The 25,125-nt window shown below is 51.0% G+C and overlaps 1 protein-coding gene across 1 annotated transcript; it reads left to right on the top strand.

The window, feature by feature from the left end:
• The first annotated feature begins 227 nt into the window (after window positions 1–227).
• On the top strand, window positions 228–24,851 carry LOC139280011 (ciliary microtubule associated protein 1A-like). Its single transcript, XM_070899428.1, has 7 exons — window positions 228–267; window positions 772–904; window positions 6,649–6,852; window positions 7,326–7,427; window positions 7,641–7,762; window positions 21,274–21,414; window positions 24,604–24,851. The coding sequence occupies exons 2-7, from the start codon at window positions 796–798 to the stop codon at window positions 24,691–24,693; spliced, it is 768 nt and encodes a 255-aa protein (XP_070755529.1). The 5' UTR covers window positions 228–267; window positions 772–795; the 3' UTR covers window positions 24,694–24,851.
• The last annotated feature ends 274 nt before the right edge of the window (window positions 24,852–25,125 follow it).

Below are 25,125 nucleotides of genomic sequence, written 5' to 3'. Positions count from 1 at the left end.
CTCGATTCGATCGATACTGGGATTAGATCTGGAGCCGCGGGCGGAATGAGATTCCCAGGGACCGACGCTGTTCCGGAGTGAGTCCCGGGGACCGGCGCTGATCCGGAGTGAGTCCCGGGCGAGCCGCTGATCCGGAGTGAGTCCTGGGCGGGGCGCTCCGGGATTGTGTTGTGTCTCCATGGAGACCGCGATCCTGAGTTTTTTGTCGGAGCCGCGATTCCGAGACAGCGAGAGAGAGAAACCCGGCACCGAGCGACTGCAGCCCGGGTCAGTACCCACCCTGTCGGCACCCTAAACACTGTCTGTCTGTCTCTACACCCACTGTATGTCCGTGTCTGTACCCTAAACACTGCACCTTTAACACTGTCTGTCTCTGCGCCCATTGTCTGTCTGTCTGCACCCTAAACACTCTGTCTGTCTCTGCATCCTAAACACTGTCTGCATCCACTGTCTGCACCCTAAATACAGTCTGGTGTTTTTCCCCAACCCACTGTCTGTCTGCACCCAGTCTGTTTCTGCACGCACTGTCTGTCTGCACCCACTGTCTGTCTGCATCACATTCTGTCTCTGCACCCACTGCCTGTACAATGTTGGGTTGCCCAGCCTGGGCAGTGGCGATACCAGTCTCTGAATACCTGCCTATGGGTAGATATCACATTGAAATCAATCTCAGTTCTCTAAATTCGGCTTTGCTTCTCCTGGATTTTGCTGCCGCGTGTTTGAACAGTGTGGTGTGTTGATTAAGTGATGAGGTGTTTCCCTCTCCCGAAGGTGCTGTCTCTTTGAGCTGCAGCCATGAGCTCCGGGGTGTGGGTCGGAAGCTGGAGGCCGCATAGGCCCAGAGGACCAATCGCTGCTTATTATAGCAGCCCGGGACCCAAGTACGGCCTGCCTGGATCCACAGGTGGGTGCTGCACCAATCGTAAGCCACAACCTCTGTCTGCTAACTGCTGTGGGACGGACCTTCAGTCCACGGACCATTCCAACACCACAACTACCGGCAGCCGTGGTGTCCCCAGCTTAATACACAAGGACAGAAACAACCGGAAAAGATTCGCATTTTTTGAGGAGGTAACCAGGAGGGTCGATGAGGGCAGTGTGTATGATGTAGTGTATATGGATTTTAGCAAGGCTTTTGATAAGGTTCCACATAGCAGAGTTGTCATGGAAGTAAAGCCCATGGGATCCAGGGCAAAGTGGCAAGTTGGATCCAAAATTGTCTCAGAGGCAGGAAGCAAAGGGTAATGGTTGATGGGTGTTTTTGTGACTGGAAGGCTGTTTCCAGTGGGGTTCCGCAGGGCTCAGTACTGGGTCCCTTGCTTTTTGTGGTATATATCAATGATTTAGACTTCAATGTAGGTGACATGATTGAGAAGTTTGCAGAAGAAACAAAAATTGGCCATTTGGCTAATCGTGAGGAAGAAAGCTGCGAACTGCAGGAAGATATCAATGGACTGGTGGGCAGAAAAAGGACAAACGGAATTCAATCCAGAGAAGTGTGAGGTAATGCATTTGGGGAGCGCTTACAAGGCAAGGGAATATACAAGAAATGGTAGGATCATGAGAAGTCCACAGATCCTTAAAGGTAGCAGGACAGGTCGAGAAGGTAGTTAAAAAGGCATAAGGAGTGGTTTCCTTTATTCGCCAAGGCACAGAATACAAGAGCAGGGAAGTTATGGTAAAACTGTATACAACACTAGTTAGGCCACAGCTAGAGTACTGTGTGCAGTTCTGGTCACCACTTAACTGGAAAGATGTGATTGCACTGGAAAGGGTGCAGAGGAGATTTACAAGGATGTTGCCTGGACTGGAGAATTTTAGCTATGAGGAAAGATTGAATAGGTTGGGGCTGTTTTCCTTGGAACAGAGGAGCCTGAGGGGAGATTTAATTGAGGTGTATAAAATTATGAGGGCCAGATAGAGTGGATAGGAAGGACCTATTTCCCTTAGCAGAGGGGTCAATAACCAGGGGACATAGATCTAAAGTAATTGGTAAAAGGATTAGAGGGAAGATATGGGGAAATTTCTTCACCCAGAGGGTGGTGGGGGTCTGGAACTCACTGCCTGAAAGGGTGGTAGAGGCAGAAACCCTCACCACATTTAAAAAGTACTTGGATGTGCACTTGAAGTGCCGTAACCTACAGACCAAGAGCTGGAAAGTGGGATTAGGCTGGATAGCTCTTGGTCGGCTGGTGCGGACACGATGGGCAGAATGGCCTCTTTCTGTGCTGTAAACCTCTATGATTCGCACCTCAGTAATTAGACTCAGTGCCGAGGTCGGGAGAGGATTTAAAGCTGTTTCCCAGAGCTGGCCTGCAGCTGTGAGTACATTAGTTGAGAGCAGGTTCAGAGCTTGCATGTGATGCCCACCCAGGTTCAGCAGCACGCTAACACTCGCTGTTTAGAGTGACTAATGAAGGCTGACACCTGGGTCTGGCAACAGGGCGAGGAGGGAAACAACACAAAGATAACCCGAGGTGGAAAAAAACATGTTTGAGCTTTTTATGAGTGGAAACAAGAGTCTGTGTCTTATTGTATGTTGCACCTGTCCGGGGAGTGAGCACAGCAAGAGGCCATCCAACTTCTGGCCTACTGAGAAATCAGAGTAACTCACATCTTACAAATGGTAGAAAGCACTTTCGTTTATTGAATCCTTATTCCATTTTCAGCAAGTCTGAAAGTGCAATCACTGCTATGGAGGAAAACAACAGGCAGTTATACATAGTAAGATCCCATAAGCAGAAAATCAAATAAATGACTAGTTCCCTTCCCTCCATAATCCTCTCTGCCCTTGGTCCCCTGTCCGAATATCTCTGCATGTGGCTCAGGGTCAAATTGTATTTTGATAAGTGTCGCGTGAATTGCCTTGGGTTGTTTTATTACGTTAAAGGCGCTATATAAATGCAAGGTGTTTGTTTCTGTTGATGTTAATAACCCTTCAACTAGGCTGGAGTTCAATATTTTGATATTTCAAATAACAGTGTTATTTGATATTTGATGTCTCCAAGAAACTAATTGATGTCCTATTTCTGACTGCTCCATTTTTGATCGGGGCGGAGGAGCAGTGAGAGATCGGGGCCCAGGAGCGTCGTGATTGGGGCCCAGGGGCAGCACGGGCCAGCCCACATTGCGATCTATGGATAGCAAGAGCATGTGTGCGCACTAGGTCCGTGCAGCAGACTTTGGTCTCCAGTCGTCTTAGATAACCCTTGCCACTGGATCAACACCTAGCTCTGTCAAGCCCGTGTGGTGGCTGGTGTGCAATGGCCACCACATGTTAAAAGAATCCATGCACAGGCATCTTCCACTCTTCAGTATGTAGTTCAGGACCTTTAATGTTAGGTCCCTCATGAGACACCTGTGAACTCATCCCTTTTTGGTGTGGAAGCAGGTCATCCTCGATACGAGGGACTTGCCTAATAATATACTACTATACTATACTGCTGTTGTAAGGCAGTTCGGTTTAATTGAAGAGATGCATTAAGCTGGACTGTGGATTGTTGCGGCACAGGTTTGCACACATCATTTTTCAAACCTCATGCTCCTGCTTCAGTAGAAGGCCCATCAGCGCGTGGCGAGATACTGGTGGGATTTATTATCCAAGAGAATGGGGATTGTTACAAATCTATTTAACACACATTTCAAAACTGAGATCCACACCATAGGCCACTGTTAAACCAAAATCAACGGGTGTCACTCCAAATGTGTGAGATTTAACAGGCTGAACAAGGCACTTCTGTAAATGAGAAAGGGAAATGCTGGGTGTGAGGGCGAGGAGTTGAGAGAGACTCACTCCAGGACACATTTGCAGAGCTAGCAGCCTGTTACTGAGTAGCAACAATGTGTGCGTAAACAGCTCCCATTCCACTGATCAGCGAGGCCAGCACACAGTCAGTCTGGTGATCACACGTCCCCATGGGCCAGATTGATGGATCCGACTGTGATGCAGCAACACACACTTTAGCTCAATCCGAAATGATAAAAGCAGTCGCCCTCCAGCTGCTGAGGCTGGTACTCTTGTCAAATAGAGCAAGGGGCTCTTAAATGGATTTGCAACATTTCCCATTACTCCATCTATTGACAGAGTAGATAGAATGACGCTGTTTCCAGTGGCAAGAGGGTCAGTAATCAGAGGGCACAGATTTAAAATAAATGGCAAAAAGGGCAGAGGGGAGATGTGGAGAAATATTTTTACGCAGCGAGTTGTTGTGATCGGGAATGCACTGCTTGAAAAGACGATGGGAGCAGATTCAATTGTAACTTTCAAAAGGGAATTGAATAACTACTTGAAAAGGAAAAATTTGCAGAGCTACGGAGAAAGAGCAAGGGGAGTGGGACTGATTGAATCGCTCTTTCACAGAACCGGCACGGGCTCGAAGGGCCTCCTGTGCTGTATCATTCTAGTTTAGACACATTGTACATTTTCTTTTTCACTCTCAGAGAAAGCAGAGGGAGAGACAGAGACATCGGGAGATGGAGGGCACAATTCATGCTCTAACTGTTGTCCCTATGAGTTCACTTCTTCCTGTTGCAATTCATGATGTTGTCGCTATAGCAACCCTCTCTGTGTTGTGCGTCTCTCTGTACACATTTGCATGGCCACTATTATTTGCTGTTGTGTGTCCCTCTCTTTGCCTCTGTGTTTTGAGGACAACACACCATGTTATGTGCAGCCTGCCTCGAGTCCAGCTCGATCAACGTCCAACTCCAATAAAGACTGACATAACCCCGGGTATGGGTGAAACAGAATAGCAGCACCTCTAGAAATATGACACTGCATTTTCAGTCCGCTCTTAAACATTGCTCTGAAGATTAGCTGAGCCAAAAGAACGAATTATCAATTCATTTAAAAATCCGATGTTAACACGGAATTATCAACATTTAACATCCTCTTGTTTTGCCGACCAATTTGGACAACAAAGAAACTGGGGTTGATCATGACTTTCTGCGATAATGTAAAACAGGTGACAGTGAATCTGCAGCCATTTTACATCTGCTCATTACTGCTGGCTGCAATGGGAATAACAATCTACGCCACAACACACCCAGTGAATAAATCCATCCATGGCACAGTAAGAACTGCCATTTCTATAGCACCTTTAATCAAGAATTAGGAAAGTAGATGGTTTATTGGCCTTTATTACAAAAGGATTGGAGTAAAGATGTCTTCCTGCAATTATATAGTGCCCTGGTGAGACAGAATTCTCTATCCCAGAGGGCTGTGGATGCTCAGTCGTTGAGTATATTCAAGACAGAGATCAATAGATTTTTGGGAATCAAGAGATATGGGGATTGTGTGGGAAAGTGGAGTTGAGGTAGAAGATCAGCCATGATCTTATTGAATGGCGGAGCAGGCTCGAGGGGCCGAATGGTCGACACCTGTTTCTATTTCTTATGTTCTAACGTTTTAATGTTTCACGACCCAAAGCGCTTTACAGCCAGTGAAGTAATTTTGAAGTGTAGGAAATGTGGCAGCCAATTTGCGCACAGCAAGCTCCCACCAATAGCAATGTAATAATGACCAGATTATCTGTTTAGTGATATTGGTTTAGGTATAAATATTGGCCAGGACACCAGGGAGAACTCCCCAGCTCTTCTTCAAAATAGTGCAATCGGATCTTTTACATCCACCTGAGAGGGCAGACGAGTCCATGGTTTAATGTCTCATCCAAAAGACGGCACTACCCCTCCAACAGTGCAGTACTCCCTCATTACTGCCCCTCCGACAGTGCAGACTCCCTCAGTACTGCCCCCCGACAGTGCAGTACTCCCTCAGTACTGCCCCTCCGACAGTGCAGTGCTTCCTAAGTACTACCCCTCCGACAGTGCAACGCTCCCTCAGTACTGCCCCTCCGACAGTGCAGACTCCCTCAGTACTGCCCCTCCGAAAGTGCAGTACTCCCTCAGTACTGCCCCTCCGACAGTGCAGTACTCCCTCAGTACTACCCCTCCGACAGTGCAGTACTCCCTCAGTACTGCCCCTCCGACAGTGCAGCCTCAGTACTACCCCTCCGACAGTGCAGCGCTCCCTCAGTACTGCCCCTCCGACAGTGCAATACTCCCTCAGTACTGCCCCTCCAACAGTGCAGTGCTTCCTAAGTACTACCCCTCCGACAGTGCAGTACACCCTCAGTACTGCCCCTCCGACTGTGCAGTACTCCCTCAGTACTGCCCCTCAGACAGAGCGGCGCTTCCTCTGTACGGCCCCTCCGATAGTGCGGCACGCCCTCAGTACCACCCCTCCAACAGTGGGAGTGTCAGCCTGGAGTAGAGGATCAAGTCTCTGGAGCTGGACTTGAATCCATATTCTTCTGACTCAGAGGCGTGAGTGCTACTCACTGCGTCACGGTTGACACTCAAGAGAGTAAATCCATTGCTGGCACTATGAGGGTCCTTTCGTGACCTGGTGCTGTGTGAGGTCTCATAAATGCCCCAATACAGAGAGAGCCGAACGACGCAGATTGAAAAAAGGGATCAAAAGCAGCCATCGGTCTCCAGCCCACTGCATCAGATCGTTCATCATATCGTTCCCCCCGTTCCCCAGTCACTGGCCCTCCCCACCCCGCCCCGCCCCACGCCCTCCCTCCGTCACTCTGCCTCTCCTCCCCAGCAGCCAGGCTCTGATATTATCGATCTTTACCATTCTAGGTTATGTCCAGCACGATGCGACCAAGAACAAGTCTCCAGCGTACAGCTTTGGAGTGACGCATGCTCGATTCACAGTGGATAGCTCCCCGGGCCCAGCCTACCTTATACCCTCGCTGCTGACCCGAAGAGGCAAAGATGGCACTCCGGCCTATTCCCTGTATGGCCGGCCCAAGGACATCAGTCCGTTCCAGACGCCTGGACCAGGTAACCCAACCAGTCCCAGACCCCCAGCCCAGGGAACCTGGCCCAGACCCTCCAGCCCAGGGAACCTGACCTGGACCCCCAGCCCAGGGAACCCGACCAGTCCCAGACCCCAAGCCCAGGGAACCTGGCCCAGCCCAGGGAACCCAACCAGTCCCAGACCCCCAGCACAGGGAGCCCGGCCCAGACACCCCCAGCCCAGGGAACCCAACATGAGGCACAAGAACTGTGAGTGAATGTCATCACATTGCAACCATCCAACTCCCTACTCTTTCACACACACTGTACCCATCCAATCCCTCCCCCTGGTTCTGTGCCCTCCGCACCCCAGGGTTATAGTGCTGTGCCCTCCCGCCCCCATCAACATACTGTGCCGCTCCCCCCACCCCTGGTTACAGTTGTGTTCCCGATCTGCTCTCTCCGACGGGTGACGTTCCCGCAGGTGCTGACTGGTATAACGTGTGTTCTGTGTGCAGGTACCTACGCCCCAGAGCGCTCAGGGAGGTCAGCATTCAGTTCAGCTCCTGCATTCTCCATTGCCGGGAGAACGAAAGGTTTCAGGATTGACCGGTCACCAGGTGTGGTCACTTAACTTGTCTTCTTCCACATTAGCAGGGCTGAGTTTCATCACTCAGTGGTGTAGATTCTCGCAGAAATAACCCCCCGGTAATTGGTGTTTATCGGATACTGTTTTGTTGGATTTCATCGTTTTGCAACAGCAGAATTTCTTATTGATTTTAGTCCATTGTCTCGAGCGTGTTCCATTAACGGGCTCTTCTCTGTTGGTCCAGGACCTGCAGCCTATCTCCTGCCTTCTGTCCTGGGCCCAAACATCGTCACCAAAGCCTCTTCTGCCAATTTCTCTCTCAGCGGACGGGATAATATCGGCAGTTTCCACCAAGACTACCAGAAGGTAACATCCGTTCACATCTGGTGCCGAATGGCCCTTTCACCGCGGTAACATCTGTTCACACCTGGTGCCGAATGTCCCTTTCACCGCGGTAACATCTGTCCACATCTGGTGCCGAATGGCCCTTTCACCGCGGTAACATCTGTTCACACCTGGTGCCGAATGGCCCTTTCACCGCGGTAACATCTGTCCACATCTGGTGCCGAATAGCCCTTTCACCGCGGTAACATCCGTTCACACCTGGTGCCGAATGGCCCTTTCACCGCGGTAACATCTGTTCACATCTGATGCCGAATGGCTCTTTCACCGCGGTAACATCTGTCTACATCTGGTGCCAAATGGCCCTTTCACCGTGGTAACATCTGTTCACACCTGGTGCCGAATGGCCCTTTCACCGCGGTAACATCTGTTCACATCTGGTGCTGAATGGCCCTTTCACCGCAGTAACGTCGGTTAACATCTGGCGTGAGAGGCTGGGCATGTTGGCAGCAAACTGCCTAAAGTGACTGAGGCTGCCCAGGCCCAGCCGGGGGTCAGAACGCTCCCGGTTCACTGCACCAACACCCGTTCACTAAACAGGTTCCTCCATGTAATTTCATCATTCTGTGGATGTGGGCGTCACTGGCAAGGTCGGCATTTATTGCCCTTGGGAGGGCGGCGGTCAGTGCTCCCGCTAAGCTGCAGTATTGCGGAGATTCCGCCCAGGCTGCTCACCGGCCTTTACCCGGGAGAAAGAGCGCATGGGCCACACAGCCAGTTCATAGAACGGTTACAGCACAGAAAGAGGCCATTGGCCTGTCGAGCACGTGCTGGCTCTCTGCAAGAGCACCTCAGCTCATCCCTTTCCCCCAGCCCTTTCTCCAAAGCTCTGCAAATTTTTTTCCTTCCGGTACTTATCCAACTCCCTTTTGAAATCCACAAGTGAGTCTGCCTCCACCACCCTCCCAGGCAGTGAATTCCAGATCCTAACCCCTCGCTGATTAAAAAAGTTTCTCATGATGTCGCCTTTGGTTCTTCGGCTAATCATCTTAAATCCGTGTCCACTGGTTCTCCACCCTTCCACCAATGGGAACAGATTCTCTCTAACTACTCTAACCCCTCATGATTTTCAACATCTCTATCAAATCTCCTCTCAACCTTAATGGGAGTGCGCACGATGAAGGAATGGCCGATATATTTCCAAGTGGAGGTGGACTGTGACTCGGAGGGGAAAGTGGAGGTAGTGGTGTTCCCATCACATCACAACACACAGCTCAATGATGAGCTGTTGTTCTCGGACGCGACTGTGCACAGGTCTCCAGCCGCACAACCCCGCAGCCCACCGTCCCAGGGGGCCTCGCATCGCACCGTCCCGTCCCGTCCAGCCCAGGGGGCCCCGCCCTGTCCCGTCCCGTCCAGCCCAGGGGATCCTGCACCCTCTCTCTCCACAGCCCAGGGGGCCTTGCACCACACCGTCCCATCCCATCCCATCCAGACCAGGGGGCCCCACACCGTCACACCTAGGGCGTCCCGCACCACACCGTTCCATCCTGCCCAGGGCGCCCCGCACCTTCCCGTCCCGTCCTGCCCAGCCCAGGGCGCCCCGCACCGTCCCGCCCAGGGCGCCCCGCACCGACCCGTCCTGCCCAGCCCAGCCCAGGGCGCCCCGCACCGTCCCGTCCTGCCCAGCCCAGGGCGCCTCGCACCGTCCCATCCTGCCCAGGGCGCCCCGCACCGTCCCGTCCTGCCCAGGGCGCCCCGCATCGTCCCGTCCTGCCCAGCCCAGGGCGCCCCGCACCGACCCGTCCTGCCCAGCCCAGCCCAGGGCGCCCCGCACCGTCCCATCCTGCCCAGGGCGCCCCGCACCGTCCCGTCCTGCCCAGGGCGCCCCGCACCGTCCCGTCCTGCCCAGCCCAGGGCGCCCCGCACCGACCCGTCCTGCCCAGCCCAGCCCAGGACGCCCCGCACCGTCCCGTCCTGCCCAGCCCAGGACGCCCCGCACCGTCCCGTCCTGCCCAGCCCAGGGCGCCCCGCACCGTCCCGTCCTGCCCAGGGCGCCTCGCACCGTCCCATCCTGCCCAGGGCGCCCCGCACCGTCCCATCCTGCCCAGGGCGCCCCGCACCGACCCGTCCTGCCCAGCCCAGCCCAGGACGCCCCGCACCGTCCCGTCCTGCCCAGCCCAGGGCGCCCCGCACCGACCCGTCCTGCCCAGCCCAGGACGCCCCGCACCGTCCCGTCCTGCCCAGCCCAGCCCAGGACGCCCCGCACCGTCCCGTCCTGCCCAGCCCAGGACGCCCCGCACCGTCCCGTCCTGCCCAGCCCAGCCCAGGACGCCCCGCACCGTCCCGTCCTGCCCAGCCCAGGGCGCCCCGCACCGACCCGTCCTGCCCAGCCCAGGACGCCCCGCACCGTCCCGTCCTGCCCAGCCCAGGGCGCCCCGCACCGTCCCATCCTGCCCAGGGCGCCCCGCACCGTCCCGTCCTGCCCAGGGCGCCCCGCACCGTCCCGTCCTGCCCAGCCCAGGGCGCCCCGCACCGACCCGTCCTGCCCAGCCCAGCCCAGGACGCCCCGCACCGTCCCGTCCTGCCCAGCCCAGGGCGCCCCGCACCGACCCGTCCTGCCCAGCCCAGCCCAGCCCAGGACGCCCCGCACCGTCCCGTCCTGCCCAGCCCAGGGCGCCCCGCACCGTCCCATCCTGCCCAGGGCGCCCCGCACCGTCCCGTCCTGCCCAGGGCGCCCCGCACCGTCCCGTCCTGCCCAGCCCAGGGCGCCCCGCACCGACCCGTCCTGCCCAGCCCAGCCCAGGACACCCCGCACCGTCCCGTCCTGCCCAGCCCAGGGCGCCCCGCACCGTCCCGTCCTGCCCAGCCCAGGGCGCCCCGCACCGACCCGTCCTGCCCAGCCCAGCCCAGGACGCCCCGCACCGTCCCGCCCAGCCCAGCCCAGGACGCCCCGCACCGTCCCGTCCTGCCCAGCCCAGGGCGCCCCGCACCGACCCGTCCTGCCCAGCCCAGGGCGCCCCGCACCGACCCGTCCTGCCCAGCCCAGCCCAGGACGCCCCGCACCGTCCCGCCCAGCCCAGCCCAGGACGCCCCGCACCGTCCCGTCCTGCCCAGCCCAGGGCGCCCCGCACCGACCCGTCCTGCCCAGCCCAGGGCGCCCCGCACCGTCCCGTCCTGCCCAGCCCAGCCCAGGACGCCCCGCACCGTCCCGTCCTGCCCAGCCCAGGGCGCCCCGCACCGACCCGTCCTGCCCAGCCCAGGACGCCCCGCACCGTCCCGTCCCGTCCTGCCCAGCCCAGGGCGCCCCGCACCGTCCCGTCCTGCCCAGCCCAGCCCAGGGCGCCCCGCACCGTCCCGTCCTGCCCAGCCCAGGGCGCCCCGCACCGACCCGTCCTGCCCAGCCCAGCCCAGGACGCCCCGCACCGTCCCGTCCTGCCCAGCCCAGCCCAGGGCGCCCCGCACCGTCCCGTCCTGCCCAGCCCAGCCCAGGGCGCCCAGCACCGTCCCTCTCCACAGCCCAGGGACGTGGAGGCAAATGATAGTGGCTGGGAGCAGACAACGCAATACCGACCAGGTGTCAGTACATCAGAACAGGAGCAGGAGGTGGCCATTCAGCCCCTCGAGCCTGTTCCATCATTCAATAAGATCATGGCTGATCTTCCACCTCAACTCCACTTTCCTGCACAATCCCCATATCCCTTGACTCCCTTAATATCCAAAATCTATCAATCTCAGCCTTGAATATACTCAGCCTCCACAGCCCTCTGTGGTAGAGAATTCCCAAGATTCACCACCCACTGAGTGAAGTTTCTCCTCATCTCAGTCCTAAATGGCCGACCCCTTATTCTGAGACTGTGACTCCTGGTTCTAGACTCCCCTGCCAGAGGAAACATTCTCCCTGCATCTATCCTGTCAAGCCCTGTAAGAATTTTGTATGTTTCAATGAGATCGCATCTCATTCTTCTAAACTCTAAAGAATATAGGCCGAGTTTACTCAATCTCTCCTCATAGGACAATCCCCCCATCCCAGGAACCAGTCTGGTGAACCTTTGTTGCACTCCCTCAATTGCAAGTATATCCTTCCTTAGGTAAGGTGACCAAAACTGTACACAATACTCCAGGTGCAGTCTCACCAGGGCCCTATATAATTGTAGTAAGACATCTTTACTCTTAAACACAAATCCTCTTGTAATAAAGGCCAACATAGCATTTGCTTTCTTAATTGCTTGCTGTTCCTGCAGTGATTTATGTACAAGGACACCCAGGTCCCTCTGAACACCAACATTTCCCAATCTCTTACCATTTAAAAAATACTCTGCTTTTCTATTTTTCCTACCAAAATGGATAACTTCACATTTCTCCACATTATATTCCTTTTGCCATGTTCTTACCCACTCACTTAGTCTGTCTATATCCCCTTGAAGTCTCTTTGCATCCTCCTCACAACCTACATTCCCTCCTAGCTTTGTATCACCAGCAAACTTGGATATATTACATTTGGTCCCCTCATTCAAATCATTGATATAGATTGTGATAATAACTGGGGCCCAAGCACTGATCCTTGTGGTACACACTGAGTCTTATGAACATCATGTGACTGGTTAAGCCACTCACAATGCAACAGCTTTATAAACCTGTGAGCATGCTCACAGGGGCATGCATTACACCTACTACTGATGTCAGGCTAACTGGTCTGTAGTTACCCGTTTTCTCTCTCCCTCCTTTCTTAAATAGCGGGGTTACATTTGCTATCTTCCAATCCACGGGAACTTATGGAATTTTGGAAGATGACAACCAATGCATCCATTATCTCTATAGCCACTTCTTTCAAAACCCTACGATGTAGGCCATCAGGTCCAGGGGATTTATTGGCTTCCAGTTCCATTAATTTCTCCAGTACTATTATTTTACTAATACTAATTTCTTTCAGTTCCTCATTCTCGCTAGACCCTTGGTTCTCCACTATTTCCGTGAAGACAGACACAAAGTATTTGTTTAATTTCTCTGCCATTTCCTTATTCAACAACAACTTGTATTTATATATTGTACTGTACATTGTATAACTTGTATTCCCCATTATAATTTCTCCTGTCTCAGCCTGTAAGGAACTCACATTTACTTTTACTGATCTTTCACATACCAATAGAAGCTTTTGCAGTCTATTTTTATGTCTGTCGCTAGTTTACTCTCATATTCTATTTACCCTTTCTTTATCAATTTCTGAATTCTAAAATCCTCCCAATTCTCAGGCGTACTGCTCTTTTTGGCAACATTATAAGAACAATGGCGGACAGGTAAAGACCATCTGGTACATCGAGCCTGTCCCACACTATCGCGATAGCCCAAGTATCACAACATATACACTCCACCTCACCCAAAACCATGTGATCTCATGGGAGAGGCAAAATAACCAGATAAAAAGCCAGGCCAATTTGGGGGGAAATTCCTCTCTGCCCCATCTAGGCGATCAACACTAGTCCAGATCACCACTCTGGCCTTGAATTCCCTGCAGTACCTACCTTCTGTAAGAGTTAATCTCTGCCCCAGCCAGAAACAAATCCAGCTTTGGCTTGAAGATGTTCAGTGAGTCTGCATCCACCACATGAAACGGCAGCTTGTTCCTGAGGTCTACTATTCTCTGAGAAATGAACCACCACCTGACATCTAACCTGAATCTAGCCTTATACAACTTAAATTTGTGACCCCTGGTCCTGCCGAACCTATTTAATTGAAATAAACTGTCAGCTGGAACATCGTCTATTCCCTTCATTATTTCATTGCTGTTTGTGGGATCTTAGGAAGAAAGGAACAGGAGGAAGCCATTCGGCCTCTCGAGCCTGTTCCGCCATTCAGTTAGAACATTGCTGATCTGTATCTTAACTCCATTTACCTTGACACCCGTAGCCAACAAAGATCATTCAATCTCAGTCTTGAACACTCCAATTGCCCCCCAGCATCCCCAGCCTTTGGGGGAGAGAGTTGCAGATTTTTACCACTGTGTGAAAAAGTGCTTCCTGATTTCCCTCCTGAATGGGCGAGCTGTGTAAACATTGGCTGCCACATTTGTCAATGTAACAGTGACTGCACTTCAAAAGTAATGAATTGCTTTGGGAATCACGAGAACGTGTTACGTTAGGTCAGCAGCCTATGTCTATCTGCAGATTGGCTGCCGCTTCAGACCCCAGCCTTGGACTTCTTTTACACTTCCTTCTCCCGCTTGTTCTCTCTTTCCTCCCTGGTCAACGTGTTGTAAGACTGTTGTGAAGCGCCTTAAGACGTTTCACTGTTAAAGGCACTATATAAATAAAAGGAGGCGGGAGCTCGGAGCAGCGCGAGTCCGGGGTCTGCGAGAGGCCTATAAAGGCCAGCGGGAGCTCGGAGCAGCGCGAGTCCGGGGTCTGCGAGAGGCCTATAAAGGCCAGCGGGTGCTCGGAGCAGCGCGAGTCCGGGGTCGGCGAGAGGCCTATAAAGGCCAGCGGGAGCTCGGAGCAGTCAGTCGAGGAGGCGGGAGCTCGGAGCAGCGCGAGTCCGGGGTCGGCGAGAGGCCTATAAAGGCCAGCGGGAGCTCGGAGCAGTCAGTCGAGGAGGCGGGAGCTCGGAGCAGCGCGAGTCCGGGGTCGGCGAGAGGCCTATAAAGGCCAGCGGGAGCTCGGAGCAGTCAGTCGAGGAGGCGGGAGCTCGGAGCAGCGCGAGTCCGGGGTCGGCGAGAGGCGTACCGGTGCAGCTACAGGGAGAAGGCAAAAAAACAAAGGTGACGTCACAGCCTAGGGGGTAAGTGATTGGCTGGTGATTGGTGAGTAGCTTTTCTTTTTCTTCTTATATTGGTCAGTAACTTTTAACATTGTTATTACCAGTTTAAGTGTATCTAAGGGTTAAGTCATGGCAGGAGAGCTCGGTCGGGTGTTATGCTCCTCCTGTACCATGTGGGAACTCAGGGACGCTTCCGGTGTCCCTGACGACTATGTGTGCGGGAAGTGTATCCGCCTCCAGCTCCTGACGGTCCGCGTTACGGAATTGGAGCTGAAGGTGGATTTACTCTGGAGCATCCACGATGCTGAGAATGACGTGAGTATCACGTGTAGTGAGTTGGTCTTACCGCAGGGAAAGGGTCCACAGCCAGATAGGGAATGGAAGACCAGCAGGAAGAGTAGAGCAAGGAAGGTAGTGCAGGGGTCCCCTGCGGTCATCCCCCTGCAAAACAGATACACCGCTTTGGGTACTGTTGAGGGGAATGACTCATCAGGGGAGGGCAGCAGCAGCAAAGTTCATGGCACCGTGGCTGGCTCTGCTGCACAGGAGGGCAAGAAAAAGAGTGGGAGAGCGATAGTGATAGGGGATTCAATTGTGAGGGGAATAGATAGGCGTTTCTGCGGCCGCAACCGAGACTCCAGGATGGTATGTTGCCTCCCTGGTGCAAGGGTCAAGGATGTCTCGGAGCGGGTGCAGGACATTCTGAAATGGGAGGGAGAACAGCCAGTTGTCGTGGTGCACATTGGTACCAACGACATAGGCAAAAAAAGGGATGAGGTCCTACGAAACGAATTTAAGGAGCTAGGAGCTAAATTAAAAAGTAGGACCTCAAAAGTAGTAATCTCGGGATTGCTACCAGTGCCACGTGATAGTCAGAGTAGGAATCGCAGGATAGCGCAGATGAATACGTGGCTTGAGCAGTGGTGCAGCAGGGAGGGATTCAAATTCCTGGGGCATTGGGACCGGTTCTGGGGGAGGTGGGACCAGTACAAACCGGACGGTCTGCACCTGGGCAGGACTGGAACCAATGTCCTCGGGGGAGTGTTTGCTAGTGCTGTTGGGGAGGATTTAAACTAATATGGCAGGGGGATGGGAACCAATGCAGGGAGACAGAGGGAAACAAAAAGGAGCCAAAAGCAAAAGACAGAAAGGAGATGAGGAAAAGTGTAGGGCAGAGAAACCCAAGGCAAAGAACAAAAAGGGCCACTGTACAGCAAAATTCTAAAAGGACAAAGGGTGTTAATAAAACAAGCCTGAAGGCTTTGTGTCTTAATGCAAGGAGTATCCGCAATAAGGTGGATGAATTAATTGTGCAAATAGATGTTAACAAATATGATGTGATTGGGATTACGGAGACGTGGCTCCAGGATGATCAGGGCTGGGAACTCAACATTCAGGGGTATTCAACATTCAGGAAGGATAGAATAAAAGGAAAAGGAGGTGGGGTAGCATTGCTGGTTAAAGAGGAGATTAATGCAATAGTTAGGAAAGACATTAGCTTGGATGATGTGGAATCTATATGGGTAGAGCTGCAGAACACCAAAGGGCAAAAAACGTTAGTAGGAGTTGTGTACAGACCTCCAAACAGTAATAGGGATGTTGGGGAGGGCATCAAACAGGAAATTAGGGGTGCATGCAATAAAGGTGTAGCAGTTATAATGGGTGACTTTAATATGCACATAGATTGGGCTAGCCAAACTGGAAGCAATACGGTGGAGGAGGATTTCCTGGAGTGCATAAGGGATGGTTTTCTAGACCAATATGTTGAGGAACCAACTAGGGGGGAGGCCATCTTGGACTGGGTGTTGTGTAATGAGAGAGGATTAATTAGCAATCTCATTGTGCGAGGCCCCTTGGGGAAGAGTGACCATAATATGGTGGAATTCTGCATTAGGATGGAGAATGAAACAGTAAATTCAGAGACCATGGTCCAGAACTTAAAGAAGGGTAACTTTGAAGGTATGAGGCGAGAATTGGCTAGGATAGATTGGCGAATGATACTTAGGGGGTTGACTGTGGATGGGCAATGGCAGACATTTAGAGACCGCATGGATGAAGTACAACAATTGTACATTCCTGTCTGGCGTAAAAATAAAAAGGGGAAGGTGGCTCAACCGTGGCTATCTAGGGAAATCAGGGATAGTATTAAAGCCAAGGAAGTGGCATACAAATTGGCCAGAAATAGCAGCGAACCTGGGGACTGGGAGAAATTTAGAACTCAGCAGAGGAGGACAAAGGGTTTGATTAGGACAGGGAAAATGGAGTACGAGAAGAAGCTTGCAGGGAACATTAAGGCGGATTGCAAAAGTTTCTATAGGTATGTAAAGAGAAAAAGGTTGGTGAAGACAAACGTAGGTCCCCTGCAGTCAGAATCAGGGGAAGTCATAACGGGGAACAAAGAAATGGCGGATCAATTGAACAAGTACTTTGGTTCGGTATTCACTAAGGAGGATACAAACAACCTTCCGGATATAAAAGGGGTCAGAGGGTCTAGTAAGGAAGAGGAACTGAGGGAAATCTTTATTAGTCGGGAAATTGTGTTGGGGAAATTGATGGGATTGAAGGCAGATAAATCCCCAGGGCCTGATGGCCTGCATCCTAGAGTACTTAAGGAGGTGGCCTTGGAAATAGCGGATGCATTGACAGTCATTTTCCAACATTCCATTGACTCTGGATCAGTTCCTATGGAGTGGAGGGTAGCCAATGTAACCCCACTTTTTAAAAAAGGAGGGAGAGAGAAAACAGGGAATTATAGACCGGTCAGCCTGACCTCAGTAGTGGGTAAAATGATGGAATCAATTATTAAGGATGTCATAGCAGTGCATCTGGAAAATGGTGACATGATAGGTCCAAGTCAGCATGGATTTGTGAAAGGGAAATCATGCTTGACAAATCTTCTGGAATTTTTTGAGGATGTTTCCAGTAAAGTGGACAAAGGAGAACCAGTTGATGTGGTATATTTGGACTTTCAGAAGGCTTTCGACAAGGTCCCACACAAGAGATTAATGTGCAAAGTTAAAGCACATGGGATTGGGGGTAGTGTGCTGACGTGGATTGAGAACTGGTTGTCAGACAGGAAGCAAAGAGTAGGAGTAAACGGGTACTTTTCAGAATGGCAGGCAGTGACTAGTGGAGTGCCGCAAGGTTCTGTGCTGGGGCCCCAGCTGTTTACATTGTACATTAATGATTTAGACGAGGGGATTAAATGCAGTATCTCCAAATTTGCGGATGATACTAAGTTGGGTGGCAGTGTGAGCTGCGAGGAGGATGCTATTAGGCTGCAGAGTGACTTGGATAGGTTAGGTGAGTGGGCAAATGCATGGCAGATGAAGTATAATGTGGATAAATGTGAGGTTATCCACTTTGGTGGTAAAAACAGAGAGACAGACTATTATCTGAATGGTGACAGATTAGGAAAAGGGAAGGTGCAACGAGACCTGGGTGTCATGGTACATCAGTCATTGAAGGTTGGCATGCAGGTACAGCAGGCGGTTAAGAAAGCAAATGGCATGTTGGCCTTCATAGCGAGGGGATTTGAATACAGGGGCAGGGAGGTGTTGCTACAGTTGTACAGGGCCTTGGTGAGGCCACACCTGGAGTATTGTGTACAGTTTTGGTCTCCTAACTTGAGGAAGGACATTCTTGCTATTGAGGGAGTGCAGCGAAGGTTCACCAGACTGATTCCCGGGATGGCGGGACTGACCTATCAAGAAAGATTGGATCAATTGGGCTTGTATTCACTGGAGTTCAGAAGAATGAGAGGGGACCTCATAGAAACGTTTAAAATTCTGACGGGTTTAGACAGGTTAGATGCAGAAAGAATGTTCCCAATGTTGGGGAAGTCCAGAACCAGGGGTCACAGTCTGAGGATAAGGGGTAAGCCATTTAGGACCGAGATGAGGAGAAACTTCTTCACCCAGAGAGTGGTGAACCTGTGGAATTCTCTACCACAGAAAGTAGTTGAGGCCAATTCACTAAATATATTCAAAAGGGAGTTAGATGAAGTCCTTACTACTCGGGGGATCAAGGGTTATGGCGAGAAAGCAGGAAGGGGGTACTGAAGTTTCATGTTCAGCCATGAACTCATTGAATGGCGGTGCAGGCTAGAAGGGCTGAATGGCCTGCTCCTGCACCTATTTTCTATGTTTCTATGTTTCTATGTTAATGCTAGCTCTCTTGTTCAGGGTGAGATTTGATTAAAAATTTAGATTTGGACTTGCGAGCCGCTACAGGAAGGATTCGCCCTAGTTTGCTTTGCTGTTGCAAGTGGAAAATTAGTGCAAATGTAAGACGATACTTTGGGTCAAATGGCAACTTTTCCAATAAGTGACAGCAAGTATCAAAGCAGTGACTGGTGTACAAAGCAGCATTCACACTGAACCGCTCTGCAATGTTAGACAGGAACACCCATCCAGCACAGCACAGAAACGCCCTGCAGGGTGAGACAGGAACTCCCACTAATCCATCCAGAATTGTAGAAAAGGAATTGGTGCCAGCTGTGGCTCACCTCTAGATGAAGAAGATTGTGGGTTCATTGTGGGAGCTATGGGCCCAAGTTTCAAGCCGCGCCTAGAACGGCGCAGTCCCGACCTGGACGCCCGTTTTTCGCACCACAAAGTGTGCCTAAAAAAACCCTCCGTATTCTCCACCTCCCCGCAGGTCCTCTGGCCCTCGGCGCAGCGCAGCAGGAGCTGTAGGGGGGCGGAGCCAGGTCCCTGCGCTGAAAACAGTGCCGGGACCTCTGCACATGCGCGCTACAGTGGGCACGCAAGTGCAGTAGCTCCAGGCGCCCGAAACTGCGTGGGAGGGGCCCGAAGCACGCAGCCCCTAGCCCTGGCCCAATGGCCTCACTGGGGCTGCGTGAATATGGCTCCTCCCACGTCCCGACTCGACTCTGCTTCCCGCCCCCGGACCGGACCAGACACCGTTTCACACCCCCCTTCTCCTTCCCCTTCCCTCCCCCCCTCCCTTTTCCCTTCCCCCCCTTCTCCCTTCCCCCCCTTCTCCTTCCTTCTCCCTTCCCCCCCCCCCACCCAATCTCCTTCCACCCCATCTCCTTTCTCCCCCCCTCCCCATCCCTCCCTCTGCTCCCCCTCCCCCCTCTCTCCCTCTACCCCCCTCCTCTCGCTGTCAGAAACAGACACTGACAGACAGACAGAGAGATAGAGACACTGACAGAGACACACTGAGGGGGCATCCCAGCACGCTGTTGGAGGGCTCCCGGTGCTGCAGTCGGTAAGTAGAAAATGTTTCATTTACTGATTTAAAAAAAAAAATTATTTCTTATTAATTTTTTTTGATTGATTTATTGGTTGATTTCTTGATGTATTTATCATTTATTATTGATGATGGGTCTTTATTTGTAAAACTGAAGTGTTTAATGTTTGTAAACTTCCCTTTAAACCCCCCTCCCCCTATTCCCTATGCCTGATTTGTAACCTACGCCTGATTTTCTAAAGTGTAGACAAGGTTTTTTCGAGCGTACAAAAATCTTCACTTACTCCATTCTAAGTTAGTTTGGAGTAAGTTTTCACTCGCGAAACTTTGAAATCAGGTGTAAGTGGCCGGACACGCCCCCTTTTGAAAAAAAAATTCTGTTCCAAAGTGAAACTGTTCTAACTGACTAGAACTGGAGCAAACTAAATGTGGAGAATTCCTATTTCTAAGATACTCCGTTCTACACCAGTTGCTCCTAAAAATCAGGAGCAAATCATGTGGAAACTTGGGGCCTATATGGGGGGGGGGGGGGGACAAACAGCAGATAATCAGCTTTAGCGATGTTGGTTGAGGGATAAATGTTGGTCAGGACCTTAAGGTCTAGAGGGGAGATGGGAAGAAAAGATGTGGAACACGCTACAGGTGACGGAAGCTCATTCCATCAATAATTGTAAAAGGGAGTTGGATAGGTGCTTGAGGAGGAGGAGCTGACAGGGTTATGGACAAAAGCTGAGGATGTGGGACTAAGTGCGACAGCTCTTTCACAGAGCCAGCACAAATCAGACAGGTTGAATGGGCGCCTTCTGTACTGTACGTTTCTAAGATTCTATGAGGACACCCGGGAGAACTCCCCTGCTCTTTTATGTCCACTTGAGAGTGCAGACCTTAGTTTAAGGTCTCATCTGAAAGACAGCACCTGTGACAGTACAGCACTCCATCATTACCACAGAGTATTAGCATAGATCACATGTTTGAGTTCCTGGAGTGAGTAAATTTAAGACAGAGATAAGAGAGTTTCTTAACCGATAAGGGAGTAAAGGGTTATGGGGAGCAGGCAGGGAAATGGACCAGAGTACATGATCGAATTAGCCATGATCGTATTAAGTGGCGGAGCAGGTTTGAGGGGCCGTATGGCCTACTCCTGCTATTTCTAATGTTGTTATGCCTGTATTTATGAAGCCCAGGACCCCGTAAGTTTTTTAAACTACTTTCTCAACCTGCTCTGCCACCTTCAACAATTTGTGCACGTATACCCCCAGGTCTCTCTGTTCCTGCACCCCCTTTAGGATTGTACCCTTTAGTTTATATTGTCTCTCCTCGTTCTTCCTACCAAAATGAATCACTTATTTGCGTTAAATATCGGTGAGGCAGCGAATTTTGGCAGGAACGGCAGGGTAGGGCTAGTAATCATGTCTGTACCCAATAGGCAGGCAGTCCCAGGAGGGTGGGAAATGTTTGCTGCATGAACGCGTTGCGTTTCTCCTTGTGCAGCTCGTACTGGATAGTGCGGCGGCTGAGAATGTCACACGGCCTTTTCACATCACCATTTTAATTTCTTTTTTTAGACTCCAGGACCTGGTGCATACAGAGTCACTGATCCCAACTTATACAAGTGCAAACCGCCTCACTTCAGTATCATAGGCCGGAATCAGCTGCCCAGCGATTCAACTAGAAAGCCAGGGCCTGGGAGTCACAGTCCGGAGAAGGTAACGTGAATCCCACTGTGTTTTTAATCATACTCGTCAAAACTCTGCTGCCCCTTGTCCTAACACGCACCAAGTCCCGTTCACCCCTCACCCCCTGTACTCGCTGACCCACACTGGCTCCTGGTCCGCAACGCCACGATTTTAAAATTCTCATCCTGGTTTTCAAATCCCTGCTTGGCCTCACCCCTCCCTATCTCTGTAATCTACGCCAGCCCTACAAACCTCCAAAATCTCTGCGCTTCTCTAATTCTGGCCTCTTGCACATCCTCGATGTCTATCGCTCCACCATTGGCGGCCGTGCCTTCAGCTGCCGAGGCCCAAAGCTCTGGAATTCCCTCCCTAAACCTCTCCGCCTTGCAAATTTAAATTTTCAATTACAAGTCTATTCCCACAATTTAAAAAGTTTAAGTGTAAACAAATGTGCTTAACCCACACTCCTTAAAACCTACATCTTTGACCAAACTTTTGGTTAAGTTTTGTCGAATTTTGTTAATACTCCTGTAAAGCATCCGGAGATGTTTGAATACACTAAAGGCGCTATATAAATGAAGTTGTTAATTACTAACGGTAACGAGTCCAGACTCAGTCCCTTGGTGACATCACTTAGCATAGCTTTCAATTCAGGTGTGATGAGAAAATATTAGCAGAAACAATTAAAATGCAGAATCTGTGACTAATTCGAATAGTCAATCCACAATTAGCAGCAACGAGTTGCCAAATTAAATTGCTAATTCGTCCTTCTGCCACTCTACTTTCAGTCCACACAGCCCAGAGAATCTGCCACAATCATCCCACACCAAAACTGGTGAAAATAAAACTAGACTCCAATTTCCTGACCCGAGGTGGACGCGAGTTCTGCTCAGTTTCCACAATCCTGAATGTTTGAAAGGGAGATGAATAGCTCGACACTTACTACCATCGTCAGGTAACTTTCTCGCCTTGGAGTCAGAGGTCGTGGGTTCAAGTCCCGCTCCAGAGACTCGAGCTCATAATCCGGGCCGACACTCCCACTGCGTCTGCCCCCTCAGGTGGACACAAAAGATCCCATGGCACTATTAGAAGAGCAGGGGAGTTCTCCCCAGTGTCCTGGGGCCAATCATCATCATCATCATAGGCGATCCCTCAAAATTGAGGAAGACTTGCTTCCACTCAAAGTGAGTTCTCAGGTGACTAGTATAGTCCAATGAGGGAATTACAGTCTCTGTCACAGGTGGGACAGACAGTGGTTGAAGGAAAGGGTGGGTGGGGAGTCTGGTTTGCCGCACACTCCTCCCACTGCCTGTGCTTGTTTTCTGCATGCTCTCGGTGACGAGACTCAAGGTGCTCAGCACCCTCCTGGATGCTCTTCCTCCACTTTGGGCGGTCTTGGGCCAGGGATTCCCAGGTGCCGGTGGGGATGTTACACTTTATCAAGGAGGCTTTGAGGGTGTCCTTGAAGCGTTTCCTCTGCTCACTTGGGGCTTGCTTGCTGTGTAGGAGTTCAGAGTAGAGCACTTGCTTAGGAAGTCGTGTCGGGCATATGGACGATGTGGCCCGCCCAACAAAGCTGCTCGAGTGTGGTCAATGCTTCGATGCTGGAGATGTTGGCCTGAGCGTGAACACTATTGTTTATTACTGACAATATTTACCCCTCAACCAACATCACTGAAACTGATTATCTGGCCATTATGGCAGTGCCGTTTGTATTTGCTCCGCCACCATCTGAATTGGATGTAAAACATAAAATACACAAGGGAAGGGGTGAGACGCTGTGACTGTGCAGGAGTGTTCCGCGTAAAGCACTCTCTAACTGCCCATAATGGTGGTGTTCTCAGTTTTGCTGAGAGCAAAATCCTTTCCAAGTGACCAAGCGGAGGGAAGCCTGCAGTTAACAAATTCCAAATGGCAGTAAAGAGCAGACTGGAATTTACGTAGAATTCCCAGCTCATTTTCAGTTTATTCAAATCACCGGAAATACCAGAGATTCTGCAAGATGCAACTAAGAAAAGTTAATTTACAAAATTAGGCAGAGAATTAGATTAACACTAGAATACAAGACGACTCGGATTTAGCCAACAGTGGTGGATTTAGAATCGTTTTCCACCATTCCATTACTTTGAGAGCTGGCCCAGCTTTAAGCGGACTCAGCAAATTCAATGCCATATGTCGTCATCATCATAGGCAATCCCTCGGAATCAAGGAAGACTTGCTTCCACTCTTAAAATGAGTCCTTAGGTGGCTGAACAGTCCAATATGAGAACCACAGTCCCGGTCACAAGTGGGACAGATAGTCATTGAGGGAAAGGGTGGGTGGCACGCTCTTTCCGCTGCCTGCGCTTGATTTCTGCATGCACTCGGCGGTTTCCGCCCGTGTTTCTGGGCCAGCATTCTCTGATCCCACCTCTTTTCCCATGGCCCCAGGTATAGCTTATGTGGTCTGCAAAAGGGAAAGGAGCTGGAACTGAATAGATTGGGCCTATACTCTCAAGTTGAGAAGAATGGGAGTGATCTCATTGAAGCATAAAAGATTCTGAGGGGGATTGAGAGGGTAGATGCTGAGAGGTTGTTTCCCCTGGCTGGAGAGACTAGAACCCGTCTGCCCTCCCAGGTGGGTGTAAAAGATCCCATGGCACTATTTCGAAGAGCAGGGCAGTTCTTCCCAGTGTCCTGGCCAATATTTATCCCTCAAACAACACAACACAAACAGATTATCTGGTCATTATCACAGTGCTGTTTGTGGGAGCTTGCTGTGTGCAAATTGGCTGCCACATTTCCCACATTACAACAGTGACTGCACTTCTAAAGTACATCATTGGCTGTAAAGCGCTTTGAGACGTCTGATGATCGTGAAAGATGCTACAGAAATGCAAATCTTTTTCAAAGAAAAAATTCTGCATTTATTAAAGGGCGAGAAAGGCTCATATGGAGCACAATCGCCAGCACAGAACAAATGGGTCGAATAGCCTCTTCCTGTGCTTTACATTCTATGTAAAACCATTTGAGATACATTGAATTGTTTAAGAGGATCGTGGAGCATTGTAGTTTTTATTCACTTTATAATTGGAGAACATGTTTGTTTAAAAAGGCAGTTTTGATCTAACCAATATTCTTATTATTCAGTTACCTAGAATGAAACTAACTATAAATATGAAATGCCCGCCTTCCTGGCCTGCAATTGATCACAATGCCTCTCTCTGACCTCACACACAGGTGGTGGTAAACCGCAATGTGGCTCCCGCGTTCTCCTTCGGCATCAGGCATTCCGAGTACCTGGCACCAGTCATCGTCGACGCTGTGTAACACCACAATCTCATTATGTAGAAAATGTTTTACACCTTCTACACAATTTGCCATATTCTGATCCAAATTCCTTCCCTTTGGAAATTCTCTTGTTTAAGAAGTTACTGTACTTTTTGTCTAATGTTTCAAACCTTCTGTGGAGACCCCCTCTGGGTGATGTCCAGAACAAGGGGACATAGTCTTAGGATAAGAGGTAGGCCATTTAGGACTGAGATGAGGAGAAACTTCTTCACTCAGTGAGTTGTTAACCTGCGGAATTCCCTGCCGCAGAGAGTTGTTGATGCCAGTTCATTGGATATATATTCAAGAGGGAGTTAGATATGGCCCTTACGGCTAAGGGGATCAAGGGGTATGGAGAGAAAGCAGGAAAGGGCCACTAAGGGAATGATCAGCCATGATCTTATTGAATGGCGGTGCAGTCTCGAAGGGCCG

The sequence above is a fragment of the Pristiophorus japonicus genome, chromosome 14 (genome assembly GCF_044704955.1).
Source record: "Pristiophorus japonicus isolate sPriJap1 chromosome 14, sPriJap1.hap1, whole genome shotgun sequence".
NCBI lineage: Eukaryota > Metazoa > Chordata > Chondrichthyes > Pristiophoridae > Pristiophorus > Pristiophorus japonicus.
This window is presented reverse-complemented; position numbering and strand designations above follow the sequence as displayed.